The 14,525-nt window shown below is 51.0% G+C and overlaps 1 protein-coding gene across 1 annotated transcript; it reads left to right on the top strand.

Annotated features, from left to right (window-relative positions):
- The first annotated feature begins 4,459 nt into the window (after positions 1-4,459).
- LRRC47 (leucine rich repeat containing 47) lies at positions 4,460-11,241 on the top strand. Its single transcript, XM_032232063.1, has 7 exons — positions 4,460-5,199; positions 6,251-6,685; positions 7,069-7,185; positions 7,484-7,599; positions 8,511-8,613; positions 9,126-9,215; positions 9,941-11,241. The coding sequence occupies exons 1-7, from the start codon at positions 4,507-4,509 to the stop codon at positions 10,145-10,147; spliced, it is 1,761 nt and encodes a 586-aa protein (XP_032087954.1). The 5' UTR covers positions 4,460-4,506; the 3' UTR covers positions 10,148-11,241.
- Positions 11,242-14,525: the final 3,284 nt, after the last annotated feature.

Below are 14,525 nucleotides of genomic sequence, written 5' to 3'. Positions count from 1 at the left end.
AACCCTCAATTTGAAAAGACAGGCAGCATTTTTTCCCCCAAAACAAATGGATTTGCATCTCTTTTTGAGATGCCTTAACCAAGGGCTCATGCGTAGGTTTCTGAGATGCACCAGCATACAGGAAACAAATACGCTTTTCTGTCAGAGAGCCAAGCCTCATATCTATATATCCTCTTCCCCATCCCCTCTTGATTTGCTCAGGACAGGCAAGAGTCTTCCTTTAAGAGAGAGCCGAGGTGGCGCAGTGGTTAAATGCAGCACTGCAGGCCACTTCAGCTGACTGCAGTTCGGCTGTTCAAAATCTCACCGGCTCAAAGGTTGACTCAGCCTTCCATCCTTCCGAGGTGGGTGAAATGAGGACCCAGACTGTGGGGGCGATATGCTGACTCTGTAAACCCCTTAGAGAGGGCTGAAGGCCCTATGAAGCGGCATATAAGTCTAGCTGCTATTGCTATTTAAAAGACTTACGAAAACAAACCAGGTTGTAGGAAATCAGCATTTTCCCTTTTCTCTCTCTCTCTTTTTTTTTTTAAAAGAGCAATCGCGGTCGAGACCCCGGCTGAGCCAATTCAGTTTGGGCCGAGGGACTCACCTAGGCAAGACTAACTCGAGCACTTTCTACTATGCAGTCCACCCCCTCGACATCTGTAGATGCACAAATGCACACCATAGACGCTTCCAAACTTTTTTTAAAAAAAAATGTAAGGAGTGTGGATTTATTTTTATTTTTGAAAAAAATGGAATTGTAGAGAAGTTCAGTTCCATAGAACGGAAGAGAGAAGAGAGGGCTGAAGCGTGTTGGATTTGACTCGGAGCGGAGGGCCACGGTGGCTCACACTCCAGACATGCTTTGAGGGAGGGGGGGGTTCTCAGCCTCGGCAGCCTGACCTCATATGAGTGCTGGCTGGGAATCCTGGGAGTTGGAGTCCGCCCCTCCTAAAGTTGCCGAGATGCTTTTAAGGCGGTGTTTCACAGACCCCCCCAGCACCCATCGCCTGCTCAGCAGGCAGCCCTCGCCTTAAAGTTAGGAAGGTGACCATTAAGTGAAGCTGGTCGGAAGGTTGCAAAAGAGGGCCGCGTGACCTCAGGACACTGCAACCGTCATAAACGCGAACCAGTTGCCACGTGTCCGGATTTTGATCACGAGAGAGAGAGAGAGATGTTGCAATGGTGGGAAAGTGTGAAAAATGGTCCTCACTTTTTTTGAGTGCCGTTGTAACTGAACGGTTGTAAGTCAACGACAGAACGATGCATTGGCTAGCAGGTCCTTCCCCTATCTGGGAAGGAGGGGGCAAGGAGGACCCTCGCCGTACTCGTCACATGCCCCGAAACCTCTCTTTTCCTGGGTTGTTTTGATTGCATCCATATTTACTTTCCTCTGAAGATGGGAAAGGGAAAGTTATGGGAAAAGAGGCCTTCAAAAACTGCCTTCTCCACCATCTGAGGGCCTCGGGTAGAAATCTCTGGCCAGTCTCGAGGTTTGCAAAAGCACAAACGGTGGGTGATGGGGGGGATTCCTTTAGATCCACCAAAGTGGAGACTTACCCCAAAGGAATCCTTTTGAGGCCTCGAAGGGTCCGGGGGTGTTTTTATTCCGATGCCTGTCTTAACCTAAAGATGGCAGGTCTGATTCCAGAGTTCTGCAGGCTCTTGGCTACGTAGAAACGCTCCTGTTTGTACTTAAATGATAATAAAAGTTCTGAATTTCAGCTGACAGCTGACCGGTCCTTTTTGTTTTATCTCTCTCTTTTCTGCTTACCCGATTCTTTTTCTATCATCATCATTATTTTTGCAGCATTGTTCTCAGCTCAAAGGGAAGATTTAAAATGGGTGCTTTAGAACAAAGAGCCACTTGGGTGTGAGTTCTAGTGCCACCTAGACACAGAGTTGGATGAGTGAAGTTGGGTCAGTCTTCTCCCTCTCAGCCCCTAGGAGGGAGGCTGTAGTATTTAGGGTCCCGAGGCTGAATCCACCCACGGAGAGCTGAGCCACCAGAAGTTTATTGAGCAAAGCGGTTCATGGATAGCAGAATCAACAGCAAAATTATTAATAGTGGAACATCATTCCTGTAGTGTTTGCAGCTTCTTAGTTCTCACCTATTTAACGTGTTATATATCATTATTGGTTAACAAGTCTCCAAGGCACAATAATTGGTTAGTCATTACATCCTTGGTGTTCGTGAGAATGTGCATGTTCTAAGGACCATCCAGATGATTCACTGTGAAAACCCTACAGGAGGCAATGGCAAGCCATGGGATCTTTGCCTAGAAAAGGACAGACGTTTATTCAGGCAGTGACCCAACTAGGTAACGGTATCAGTGCTGGAAGGGAGGGGGGGGTTATAGAGAAGAGGGGGGCTGTGGGGTTCTTGGTGCTGAGATTGGTGGTTGTCTCGCAGACGTCTTATGACCCAGCTAGGGGACATCATCAGTGCCGGAGAAGATTAATGCACAGATGTTCTCCAGTTGGGTTGGCCTTTCAAGGAGACACCGAGGACCCTACAGAAGGGGTTCCGCAGCAACAGGGGAGACGGATTCAGCCATAGCCATGGAGGGGACCCCTTTGGAAGACCAGGTAAGAGGCGGATCCTCTGGAGAAGGTCTATGCGCTTGTGTTGGGAGAAGTGGCCTTCTGGGCACATAGGCCTTCTCCAGAGGATCCGTTCAGCTCCCAAGTGGGGGGAAAGACACTGGAAGCATGGAATTTGCTTGGAAGGAGGGTTTAATGGTGGACAGGACCATGTGGCTTGAGCTCCTGAACAGAAGAGGGGGATCATAGGATGCTCCCAGATGTTGGGGGAAGGAGGACAAGAGAAGGGCTTGCTGAGAGTTCCTGGGGTTTTTTATGCTCTCTGTTCGGCCCAAACTCTCTTGTTTTTTGTTCCTGTGCAAGAAATGTATTGAGATTGGTTGTCAGACTCGCATGGCAACTCTCTCGGCTGAGTTTTGAGTCTAGGTTTGGTTGAGCATTGCTTCTCCCCAGGTGCCCTGTGGTGAGGTGTGTAAAGGGCTAATGCTATCCATGCCTTAATCCCATCACCCTGGAGCTGAAGGGGGAGACCTTTGTTACGTAGAATAGGCTGGCTCAGGCCTTTTAATGGCCCATTGACAAAAAGTGGGGGGGGGGGCTATCAAGAGTGACTCTGCTTCCTGCCTAAAAACACGTTTCTCCATTTCTGATCCAAGGAAATAACAACATTCTGCCTTTTCAATATTTCCCCGGGGTGTTTCATTCTTCTAGGAGAAGGGTGAGTTTTTAACTTTCTACACTTGCTTGGAATGACGGCTGGCTAGGTTAACCAGAAAGAGACCACGATGGAAGGTCTGCGATCCAGGCACCATTAGAAGACCAACTGAGGGACGCTTGCCCTGCAGAAGGTTGTTGAAAGAAACGTCCTTTTGGGTTCGGCTCCAAGTGGGGAGAAAGACACTGGAGACATGGAGGCTGCTTGGAAAGATGGTTTATTGGTGGACAGGGCCACATGGCTTGAGTCCTGAACAGAAAAGGGGATCACATGCTTCAATGTTGGTGCAGAAGAAGAGAAGGGCTGAGGGAGGGGCTTGTAGGGCTTTTTATAACCTGTTCAGTCCCACCTCTCTGTTTCCAGTTCCTGTGTAAGAAATGCATTCTGATTGGTTGTCAGACTCCCATGGTGCCATGCAAGGGGCTACTCTCTAGGCTGTGATGAGTTCTCAGATGCCTTTTGGTCAGTTGAGTATATTGTCATGCCTTTCTGTAGCTGCTGCTGAAGTCTTTATTATGTAAAGTGGGCTAGCCTGGCCATCTCAATGGCCCATTAACTGGGGATGGGCAGGAAGCTACAGGCAACCATTCTGTCTTTTAAAACATGTTTCTTTCTTTTCACATCCAGAGAAATATCCTGCCTTTTCAATATTTCCTAGGATATTTCATTTTTCTGGGAGAGGGCTGGATGATAACTTCCCACAAGGTCTTCGGGGGACTTGGCGTTTCCTTGATGATGCTAATCCAGAGGACTCCAAACTGGGCAACTTTTCAGACTTGGGGGACTTCAACTCCCAGAATTCCTCACGTTCACCCCATGGGGTGAACGTGAGGAATTCTGGGGGTTGAAGTCTCCAAGTCTGAAAAGCTGCCCAGTTTGGAGACCTTTTCTTGGATCAGCCATTGGGGAGGAGAAGCAGCAGCGGCACCACTGGAAGATCCGAGAAACCAAAAAAAAAAAAAAAAATCTCATAAAAGGTCTGGAATTTTTTTTCAATCTGGGCCCCTTTAAAGACGGGTGGACTTCATCTCCCAGCATTCCCCAGGCGGGAAGTCCGCCCATCTTAAAAAAAGAACCCATCTTGAGAAAAAAGCCGGTCTTAAAATGTCTCGGCGCCTGCGCAAGAAGAGTCGCGGGAGGAGGAGGAGGGGGAGGCCGCGGGAAACGGCGTGACGTAGAGGGGAAGAGACGGGCCGCGTCTCCGCGCGCGTCGCAGGGGCGTCATCCGCGCGCGCCGGAAGCGGCCGGGCGAGCGAGCGAAGATGGCGGCGCCTGAGGGAGCCGAGGAGGACTGGCCCGAGCTGGCGGCGGGCGGGCGGCGGGAGCTGCGGCTGGAAGCCGGCGAGGCGCTGGAGCGGAGGGTCCGAGCGGCCGGAGGTCGCCTCCCGGCCGCGCTGGGCGAGCTGGGCGAGGCGCTTCGCTCTCTGGAGGTCTGCGGCTGCCCGGAGCTACGCGAGCCCGGCGCGGCGCTGGGCCTCCTCTCGGGCCTGCAGGCGCTGGCGCTGCCCGGCTGCGCGCTGGGCCCGGCGGGGCTGTCCCTGGCCGGGCGGCTGCTCCCTGCCACGCTGCGCTCGCTCGACCTGTCGGGCAACGGCCTGGAGGAGCTGCCGCCGCAGCTGGGCGGCCTGGAGGGCCCCGAGGAGGAGACGGCGGGGACGGCGGCGGCCCTGCCCGAGCTGCGGGTGCTGAACCTGCGCCGCAACCGCCTGCGCGGCCTGGGCCCCGGGCTGGCCCGCTCGGCCCCCGCGCTGCTGGAGCTGCTGCTGGGCGGGAACCGTCTGCGCGCCCTCCCGGGGACGATGCTGCCCCCGCCGCCTCCTCCTCCGCCCGCCCAGGGGGCTCGCCGTCCATGCCCTCCGCCCCCCTCGCCTCTGCCGCTGCTGGGCCTGCTGGAGGCGTCCGGGAACGAGCTGGAGGTGCTGGGCGCAGAAGTGGCCCGCCTGGCCGGGCTGAAGGTGAGCCAAAGGCCCAGCCGGTCACCGCAAATGAATGACGGGCCAATATAGGTTATATTTCAGTAAAGCACGCCTACATGGGGAGGGGGTGGACTAGAAGACCTCCAAGGTCCCTTCCGACTCCTATCCCTTCTCACTTATTCAATGGAAGGGCTTCCCTTCCAGAAGTTGTGGGTAGCTCCATCACTGGAGGTCTTCAAGAAGAGATTTGGCAGCCCTTTGTCCGGAATGATATAGGCTTTCCTTCTCATGCCGGGGGTTGGACTAGAAGACCTCCAAGGTCCCTTTCAGCTCTGTATTATACATTATATGCAGTGGGTGAAATGTGGGGGGGGGGGGGGCTGTGTAAATCCACATAGCCACACATCGGCATGAAATAAAACGTGCTTTCAGGAAAATCAACTTCACATTTTCCCCCCAGCAATTTCTGTAATGATGAGAAATGATATCTGATTCCTACTGACTTCAGGAACCAAAGATACTAAAGTAGGATTAGGATTAGGATTTATTTCATTTATATGTGATGTCGTAAAGCATTCCAATTTTGGAATAGAACACACACACACACCCCCCATGATGGTGGCCTTGACCAAGAATGTGGAAGGGGTGAAGGTTCGTGGTAAATAATTTCCAACAAATGCCTAGCACCTCTTAGCTTCGTGACCCAACAAAAGCGTGCACGACAAAAGCGCGTCACTAAAACCGCGACGTCATCAACACGTCGACAACAGCACGTTGACAGAAGGGCGATTTAAGTTAAGGGTTAGCGTTAGGTTTAGGTTTACAGCGCCCTTCTGTCGGCACACTGTTATCGGCGCGATTCAGCGCTCATTCATCGGCGCGTTTCAGAACTCGCGGTTTTGTCACCGTGGTTTAGTCGGGCGCGCTTTTGTCGGTGAACCCTCAGCTTCACTCTGTGAGCTTTTGCCCTGCCACCTGTCGTGGTTTTTCAGCCGAGGCTGCCATGTCTGACTGAGAGGACAAGAAATGTTCCTAGGGATTTGCTCTCTTTTCTTGGTGGAAAACAACCGGTTCTGTTTCCTTTCTCCAGACTTTGGACGTCTCCAATAACAAGCTCTCCGAAATCCCAGCGGAGCTGGCCGATTGCCCGAAGCTGAAGGACGTCAACCTGAAAGGCAACGCCCTGAAGGACAAACGCCTGGAGAAGATGGTCAACGGCTGCCAGACCAAGTCGATCTTGGAGTATCTGCGCCGGGGGAGAGGCAAGCAGGAGGGGGGCACCGACAGAGAAGAAAGCCGGAAAAAGAAGCGGGAAAAGAACAAGAAGAAAGGAGGCAGCGACGACGAACTGGAAGACGCCCAGAAACTCCTGGTGAAAATACTTCACATCTCCGAGAGCCCAGCGCCGCTGGTGGTGAAGGCCAGCCCCAGCGCGAAAGACGTCCGTCCTTACATCGTGTGTTGCGTGGTGAAAGGCATGGATTTCAGCACTGGCAATGCTCTGAAGAGGTTCCTCTCCATTCAGGTGGGGTTCCCAAGTGGACGCCAAGCTGTTAATTTGAGTTTGAGTTTAATAAAATTTGTATGCCGCCCGCTCCCTTGGGACTCTGGGCGGCTCACAGCAAAACAAAAGAAACATTTAAATTTTAAAATAAAAAATACAAATATTAAAATTCCACACCATCCATTCCATCTAAGTGGGGCTGGATATCAATCAACAGCCCCAGGCCTGCCTGGAACAGCCAGGTCTTGATGTTATGGACTCTCCTGTCCCTCCCAGGTGGAAAACTGTTCTGTTCTCAAGTTCTGTTCTGTTCCCGATCAGGCAGCACGATCTCAGCTTGAAATGCTGTAAAGGAAGAGTTCAAAATAAATCTGAATCTGTTTTTCTTTTAATCCCATAAATAGACGAAGCTCCACGAGGACTTTTGTGAGAAACGGACAGCGGCCACCATTGCGACTCATGACCTACAGCTGGTGAAAGGACCCCTGGTCTACGAGGCTCGGGCCCCAGAGGAGTTGAAGGTGGGCTATCCTACGGCAGAGGGGTTTGTGGAGAGGAGGGGGGGTCCCTTGGTGCTCTCTGAGCATGGTTGGTTCCTTGTAGACGTTTCATGACCAACTAGGGAACGTCATCAGCGTTAGGAGCAAACTCCCCCCTCTGTTCTAGCCCTGATGACGTTCCCTAGTTGGGTCATGAAACATCTTATAGCAAAACAACCCTGCTCAGAGAGCATCAAGGTTATAAGTTGCCTGCCTGTTTTCTGCCTCAGTTTTCCTCCCTCCGAAGTTGCCCATCTTGAAACCGTTCCCCGTTTTTCAGATCGCCCCCCTGGGCCGGAAGGAGATCAAGGCCAACGACCTCCTCCGCCAGTTGCAGGCCGAAGCTGAGGAGCAGCGGAAACAGAAGAAGAGGCAGAACATCTCTGGACTGTACAAGTACGTCACAAGTTGAAGGGCAGAGGAGGAAAAGTAAGGTGAAGCACAAGTTCAAGAGTTACCACGTCCGTAGACTAAACAGGGTTTGTTGCCAAGGTTTCCTAAAAGAAGCAAAGATTTAGTGCTCTCAAATTTTACGTTAAAAGCTTAGTTTTAAACTACGTTATTTTACCTCTTTATCCTAGAATTGGCAGCAGGGTTTCTTAAGAAAAACTCCCGAGATTGTGCACACAAATAAACTCTCAGATTTTTACACACACACGCAAACAAAAAGAAATCTGTTTTAAAATATTATTTTAGCCATGTATATTAGAGTTGCCAGCAAGGTTTTTTAAAAAATCCAAAATTTCATGTTCAAATTAACCCAGATTCTACACAAAACACCCCAATAAATCATTTTTACACTAAATTATTTTTATCTATTTATCTCAAGAGTTCTCAGTGGATTGTCTAAAAAAAAAAAATTCAAGATTTTATGCTCAAATCTTAAGTTTTGCACAAAAGTCCCAAGACAGCAAAATATTCTATCTTAGCTTTCAACTAAATAATTTTTAACCATTTAATACACGCCCTGTAATCTCACGTATAGAAAAAAATTAAGTTTTCTGTATGTTTTAAAAGAAGAAAGTAAAAACCCAGACAGGAATTGAAAAAAAAACCCCAAATTTGGATTTAAAAGCCCTGCACTGATGATCCTGTCGTGAAGCCTTTTGTGGCTCGAATTTAATTAAATTCTTCAACATGCAGTTTGATCTGCCTCTCGGCTGCTATTTTTAGAGACGTGGTGGGGAGGTTTTAATTGATTTATTTTTTAAATGGTTCATCAATCTAGGGCAGTTGCCTGGGGCTTATTTGTCTGTCATAGCATCCTAATGACATGGACCTTCTTCCTCCTTTCAATTTGGACATAGGTACCTTCAGTTGCTGGATGGGAAGGAGAATTACCCCTGCCTGGTTGATGCCGAAGGCGCCGTGATTTCTTTCCCTCCTATTACAAACAGCGAGAAAACGAAGGTGAGGGGGGGGGTTGGCTCTGAGCAGTGGGTGAGGAGGGGGCCGGGATCCTGCACTTACTAAGGCCAGTTCTTCAATCTGCCAATCACACAGTCGAGCCAGCCTTGTATAAATATATTACAATCAAAGAGGAGACAGATAAAACCACAGTGGGGAATAGAATGCGCTGATGATGTTACCTAGTTGGGTGATGAGACATTTGCAAGAAAACAAGCTGAGAGAGCACCATGGATCCCACAGTCCTCCTCCTCTCCTTCTCCACCTCCTCTTCCTCCTGCTTCCCTCCAATCCCTCCTCCCATCTAGCACTGATGACGTTACATAGTTTGGTCATGAAACGTCAAGGGACCAAGCGCCTGGACGCAGGGACGTCACTGCAAGGACTGGTTTGATTAACTTTCTTCAGGGCTGTTGCAACTTTGAATGGTCATTAAATGAATGGTTGTAAATTGAGGAGTTCTTCCTTGTAAACGCAAGGATTAAACGTTGATGTTTCCTTTCGGTCTTTTTAAGCTTGGGAAAACGACCACCGATTTGCTCCTGGAAGTGACCAGCGCCAGCAGTCTCCAGCTGTGCAAAGATGTAATGGACACTCTCGTTATGGTACGTCGTCCTTCCCCCCCACCCTTCCCCGCCCCTCACGTCAGGGCTGGGGACTATGGGTCTCAGGGTTGTCAGGAATTGCAACGGCACGCCTGATCGCAGCACCCTGGCCCTGGATCCAGCTCACAGCCGAGGCCACCCCGAATGCAGCCACACCCGTGACTGGCTAATATCCAGCCTAAACAACAGATTCACAGGTAGTCCTCAATTTACGGCCTCAGTGGAACCTGCCAATTACAGTCAAAAGTCACGACAGTCGTAAAACGAGTCAATCAGGATCGACCGGACTTCTTTGCAGCGATCGTGGTCGTAAAGTAAACTCTGCAGTCATTAAGTGAACCCACTGTTTTGGCCAAAGCCCAGGAGGAAACACTGGTTTTCAGCAAAAAAAAACAAACCATCATAAATCCTGGCTAAGTGACCGCAGGACTCTGCAAACGGTCAGTCAGAACCCAAAATGGGATCCTGTGGCCACAAGGGGGGTGGGAGGGGTAGAACTCCAGAATCAGGTCTTCAATACTTCTGGGGGAGGGTCCGTCGTAACTAAATGACTAGCCGCAAGTTGAGCTGCAACTCTTGAGCCAAGAAAGAGTTTGACTCCTGAATGTCACGGAGCCCAGAACCAACCACAATGCTGGGACAAACCTCTGGGTTGGATTCTGGTTTTTTCGGGAAGCTAAAATAATCTTTAATGTGATTATTATTATTATTATTATGAATTACAGAAAATGGCCGAGATGAACAGGCTGACGGCAGCCAACAAAGATGGGGAAGCGGGTTCGGATCACGAAATCCCCCGGCCCGAAGGCAGCGTCCCAACCCCCCCTCTGGTCTTGGAACAGGTGCGGGTGGTGGACGCCGAAGGGAACCTCAGAGTCGTCTACCCGTCCAAGGCGGATCTCCAAACCTCCCTCCTCACCGTCCTTCATTAAGCGCCGCTTCCCCCGGGACTCCCTTCGGGGGGAAGCTGGATAAAGGTTTTCGGGGAGTCCCGGCGCTCGGCTCGTCCGCCAGCCCCAGCAGCCAGGAAGCCTGGTGCTATTTTAAGCCGCGTGAATTTGGGATCTCGAGAGAGACTCGGACGTTCGGCTTGCTTTAATCCCCTTTCTCGGGTGAGGGGGGAGGGGGTGTCAGTTTTGATCCCTTGCCAACGAGCGTCCAAAGTTACGTCCCCCAACCGATCCCTCCCGGTGGGAAGAGGTTTGCTGTGCTGTGTGACCGAGTTCCTTCCACGGGAAAGAGGCGGGTTGGGGGTCTCAAGGCATGTCCTATGGGGAAGGAGCCCCAGTAGAAAATCACCGCAGGGTATCCTTTCCCTACCAGGCTCTTCCCCTTCCCTGCAATGCCGATTCTCCAAGAGAAGAGGGGTCCCCCTGACTTCCCCGGCTTGGCCCTGGGACATTTGGGGTGGGGGTGTCCCAAATGGCCACCAACCTTTGCCCCCTCAGCAACTGTGGGGGGTGCTAGGTGGCGTTTGAGCTTGGTGCCTTCTTCTTGCAGAGATTTCATGACCCAACTAGATAACATCATCAGCACCAAGAGGGAGAGGTGGTTTGTGGAGGGGGGGAGAGGAGGAGGAGGAAGGCTGTGGGGTCCTTGGTGCTCTCTTAGCTTGGTGGTTTTCTTGCAGACGTTTCCTGACCCAGCTAGGGAACGATATCAATGCTGGAAGGGAGGGAGGTTCTGCTTTCTAGCAATGACGTTACCTAGTAGGGTCGTGAAACGCCTGCAAGAAAACTACCAAACTCAAGAGAGCAGGAAGGACGGACGGAGACGCCCGACAGGCAGGGCTCCATCCCCCCGTTTCTCTTCCGCCAAAGCTGGCCGAGGGTCACGCCCGCGTTCCGGATTGTAGGGGAGCAATCCTCCTATTCAGGGCAGCGCAAAACGGGTTTCCAAATCTGAATTTCCCTCTAAAAACGCGTTTCCAGCTGGCAAATCTTACTGGAAATTAAGGCTGCCTGGATCTCTGGGGCATCGATAGTTCCACTCCTCAGAGAAGGAATAAAAACGTTGAAAAATCTCAGTTTTGCCGTGTTTTGTTTGGCAGTGAAGGAAATGGGGCAGAGAAGCGGGGCCCGAACCTCAGATGGCAGCCCTAGGGGGCTGGAGTACAGCAGGCAGCACCAGCCCTGCAGGGGGGGCTTCCTCCCCTGTTGCTAGAGCAGTGTTTCTCAACCTTGGCAACTTGAAGATGTCTGGAATTCTGGGAATTGAACTCCAGACATCTTCAAGTTGCCAAGGTTGAGAAACTCTGTGCTAGAGTGAACAGTGAATTTGGGGAGGTCACAGTAAGGAAAAAATGAGTCAGAGGACGGTGGCCTTCAACCAGTGTCCCCCCCAAACACTGAGGCTCAATGGGCTTCTTTCTAGTGCGCCCCCAAGATTTGGGGTTTATGTAAAAGCCAAAGAGCTTGACCAGTTGAGTGCTCGGCCTGCATTCCCAGCCACTCAGCTCCCCCTATGACCTCTCTCCACAATCCCTTCTACATTGGACCGGAGACGCTGGAGAGTCACAAGGGTGAGACACTTCCCACGGCCTGGGAAGAAAGTACATGGCTTAGTTTCACTTTCGTTTTCAGAGGGGAACGAGTTCTACGGAATCTCATTGGGCTCAAGAGAAGGGTCTTAAAATTCAATTTTCACCCTGTGACTGTTAGATTGAGCTCCCCAGAACACCCCCCCACCCCCCCCACCTTGAGCCCGGCTGTGGGGGGGGGGATTGCATTGCCCAGATTTCCCCCTTGGGAGCCTGCAGGGCCCACATCAGCCAAGGGAGGGCGCTGCAGCCTACAGTCTGAGTATGTTGTATCTTGCTCCTGTGTATGTTGAATTGGGGTAGGGGGTTTTTTTGTGTGGCCATTTTTGAGTTGTAAGTCACCCACTGAATGGCAAATCAATTAAATAAATGAATAAATAAGTATTGCCCGTAATATAAAGAAGATGAAAAATGTTGCAATGTGTTTAGGCCGTGGGACATGCTGCCCCCTGGCGGAGGACTTGGGTGTTGCAGGCTAAACACGGAACTAGGAGAAAGCATTGAAAATATAGGACACTGTCGTCATATTCCTTCTTCCCCATTGTGCCTGCGGCAATTCGGTGATCCACCAGGGGGCAGTATGACCTATAGGTTCAGGAAAGGGTGTCCCGAAAAATAGGGGATGAATAGAAGACTATTATAGTATCCCAAAATAGTTTTATGGGTCTTGAACTAGAACTAGAATGTCCTTTTCATTTTTAAATTTTGTATTATTTGTATTTTATTGGTCTTGTATGCCGCCCACTCCCGAAGGACTCCGGGCGGCTCACAATAGACAAGGAGAGGGGGATAAATAGACAAAACAATACTTTAAAAATATGCAACAGTCACATTTTCCGTGGGGCTGGATATTTCACAAGCCCCCCAGCCTGCTGGAGTAGCCAGGACTTGGTGGCTTTGCGGAAGGCCGGGAGGGTAGTAAGGGTCCGGATCTCCACGTGGAGGTCGTTCCAAAGGGCTGGAGCTGCAACAGAGAAGGCTCTCCCCCGGGGAGTCGCCAGCCGACATTGGCTGGCAGATGGGATCCGGAGAAGGCCTAGTCTGTGCAATCTGATCGGTCTTTGGGAGGTAATTGGCAGGAGGCGGTCTCTCAGGTACCCAGGTCCGATGCCATGTAGGGCTTTATAAGTAACGACTTAAATATATCATAAATATAATAAATAAAGCAAATATCCTTTTTTAAGTTTGTCGTGCATCTCAGATATTTGTAGAGCAAAACAGCAGATCATCATAATAAGCTCGCCACACACACACAAAAATGTTTTGCTGTCCTTTCCAAGTTGAACTAGTTAAAAACTGTCCTTTGCTGGGTGTAATTGCCCCAAGGCACCACCAGAGGGCTGCTTTCAAGAGCTGCAATAGCCCAGAACGGCCACAGGAGGGCAGCAATCGGGAGAGCCTTTGTAATCCTGGCTTCCCAGCCTCTTGGGGAAGCTGCAATTTCAATTGGATAATTTATTTTTAATTTCGGGGCCGGCGGTGAAGCTGCAAAGGGAAAGGCCTACAACAATTATGGGATGGGCAAAGACAGCTAAAAAAAACAACGAGGAATGCAAAGCAACTGAATAAACCTTAGGAATAAAACTTAGGAAGAAGAATCTGGAGCAAACTCCCTGGGATTTCCCAGTTTTATGGGAATGTGTGAATGCGTCACAGAGAAAGAGCAGAATAGGGGTGCGGGTCAAGCTGCTTTTCAGAGTTGGGCAGGGGTCTCCAAACGTGGCAACTTTAAGGCTTGTGGACTGGGAGTGGAAGTTCACAAGTCTTAAAGTTGTCCCGTTTGGAGATCCCTGCAGTCGGCTGTGTGTGTGTGGGGATGGGGGGTGGCCTGAGACAGAGCCTCTGAGACCCAGGCCCACTTTCAGCCCCCCCTTCTCCACGTTGGAGGAAGTCGGAGGGGAGGGGTCTCATTTGGCCTCTTATCCCCCTCCCCTTCCAGCTGTGCAGAGAAAGCTCTGAAAACACAGGCCAGCAGCAAAGGCATCCCCCCTCCCTGGGTGGGTGTGGGGGGGTCCAGCCAGCCTGCCATGCGAGGGGGGGTGGGCTGCAAGGGAGAGAGGGCCCCTCCCTTGTTGCTCCTGGCCCACTGCCAACTTCCCCTCCTGTTTGGCTTGGCAGAGGAAGGGGGCCCTCTGATCAGCCCCTGCGGGGATTTTGTGCTCCTCCCCTTCCAGATTCGGCTGGGGTGGGGGAGTTTTGGGGGTCTCTGCCCACCAGGGATGCAGAGAGGAAGCCAGAGCTGGGAAGTCTTCAGCCACAGTTTGCCCTCCAGATGATTGGGGGGGGGGGGCTGGGGGAGGAAACGGGTTCGAATCATGCGAGTTGCCACGGCTGAGAACAGGGCAGCCCTTTTTTCCAACAGAGTTTCCTCCCCCCCCCCCGAACTACAGCTCCCATCATCCCCAAATGACACCACCCCGAGCCCCCCCAAAGAACAGAAAACGTGACTTACAGCCACAACGGAACCCAAAATTTCGGTTGCTAAACAAGACAGTTGTTAAGCTGTTAACGTTTCGCCCCATTTTACGACTTTTCCCATCACAGTTGTTAAGGGTTAAGTTGTTAAGTGAATCACTGCTGTTGTTAAGTGAGCCACAGGATCATTAAGTACATCCGGCTTCCCCATCGTGTTTCCTTGTCGGAAGGTCGCAAAAGGCGATCAAGGGACTCCAGGACTCTGCGACCGTCATAAGTCCGTGCCAGTTTTGATCATGTGACCACGGGGAATGCTGCAACGGTCGTAAGTGTGAGAAATGGTCCTAAGTCCCTTT

This window comes from Thamnophis elegans, chromosome 15, assembly GCF_009769535.1.
Source record: "Thamnophis elegans isolate rThaEle1 chromosome 15, rThaEle1.pri, whole genome shotgun sequence".
Lineage (NCBI taxonomy): Eukaryota > Metazoa > Chordata > Lepidosauria > Squamata > Colubridae > Thamnophis > Thamnophis elegans.
Note: the sequence above shows the minus strand (reverse complement) of the source record. Positions and strands in the feature narration are given on the sequence as shown.

Bases quoted from the DNA above. Each gene is read 5' to 3' on its own strand.
- LRRC47 (XM_032232063.1), top strand. From the start codon at position 4,507: ATGGCGGCGCCTGAGGGAGCCGAGGAGGACTGGCCCGAGCTGGCGGCG. The intron at 6,686-7,068 runs GTGGGGTTCCCA...TCCCATAAATAG, and splicing joins AGAGGTTCCTCTCCATTCAG to ACGAAGCTCCACGAGGACTT. The intron at 9,216-9,940 runs GTACGTCGTCCT...TATGAATTACAG, and splicing joins TAATGGACACTCTCGTTATG to AAAATGGCCGAGATGAACAG.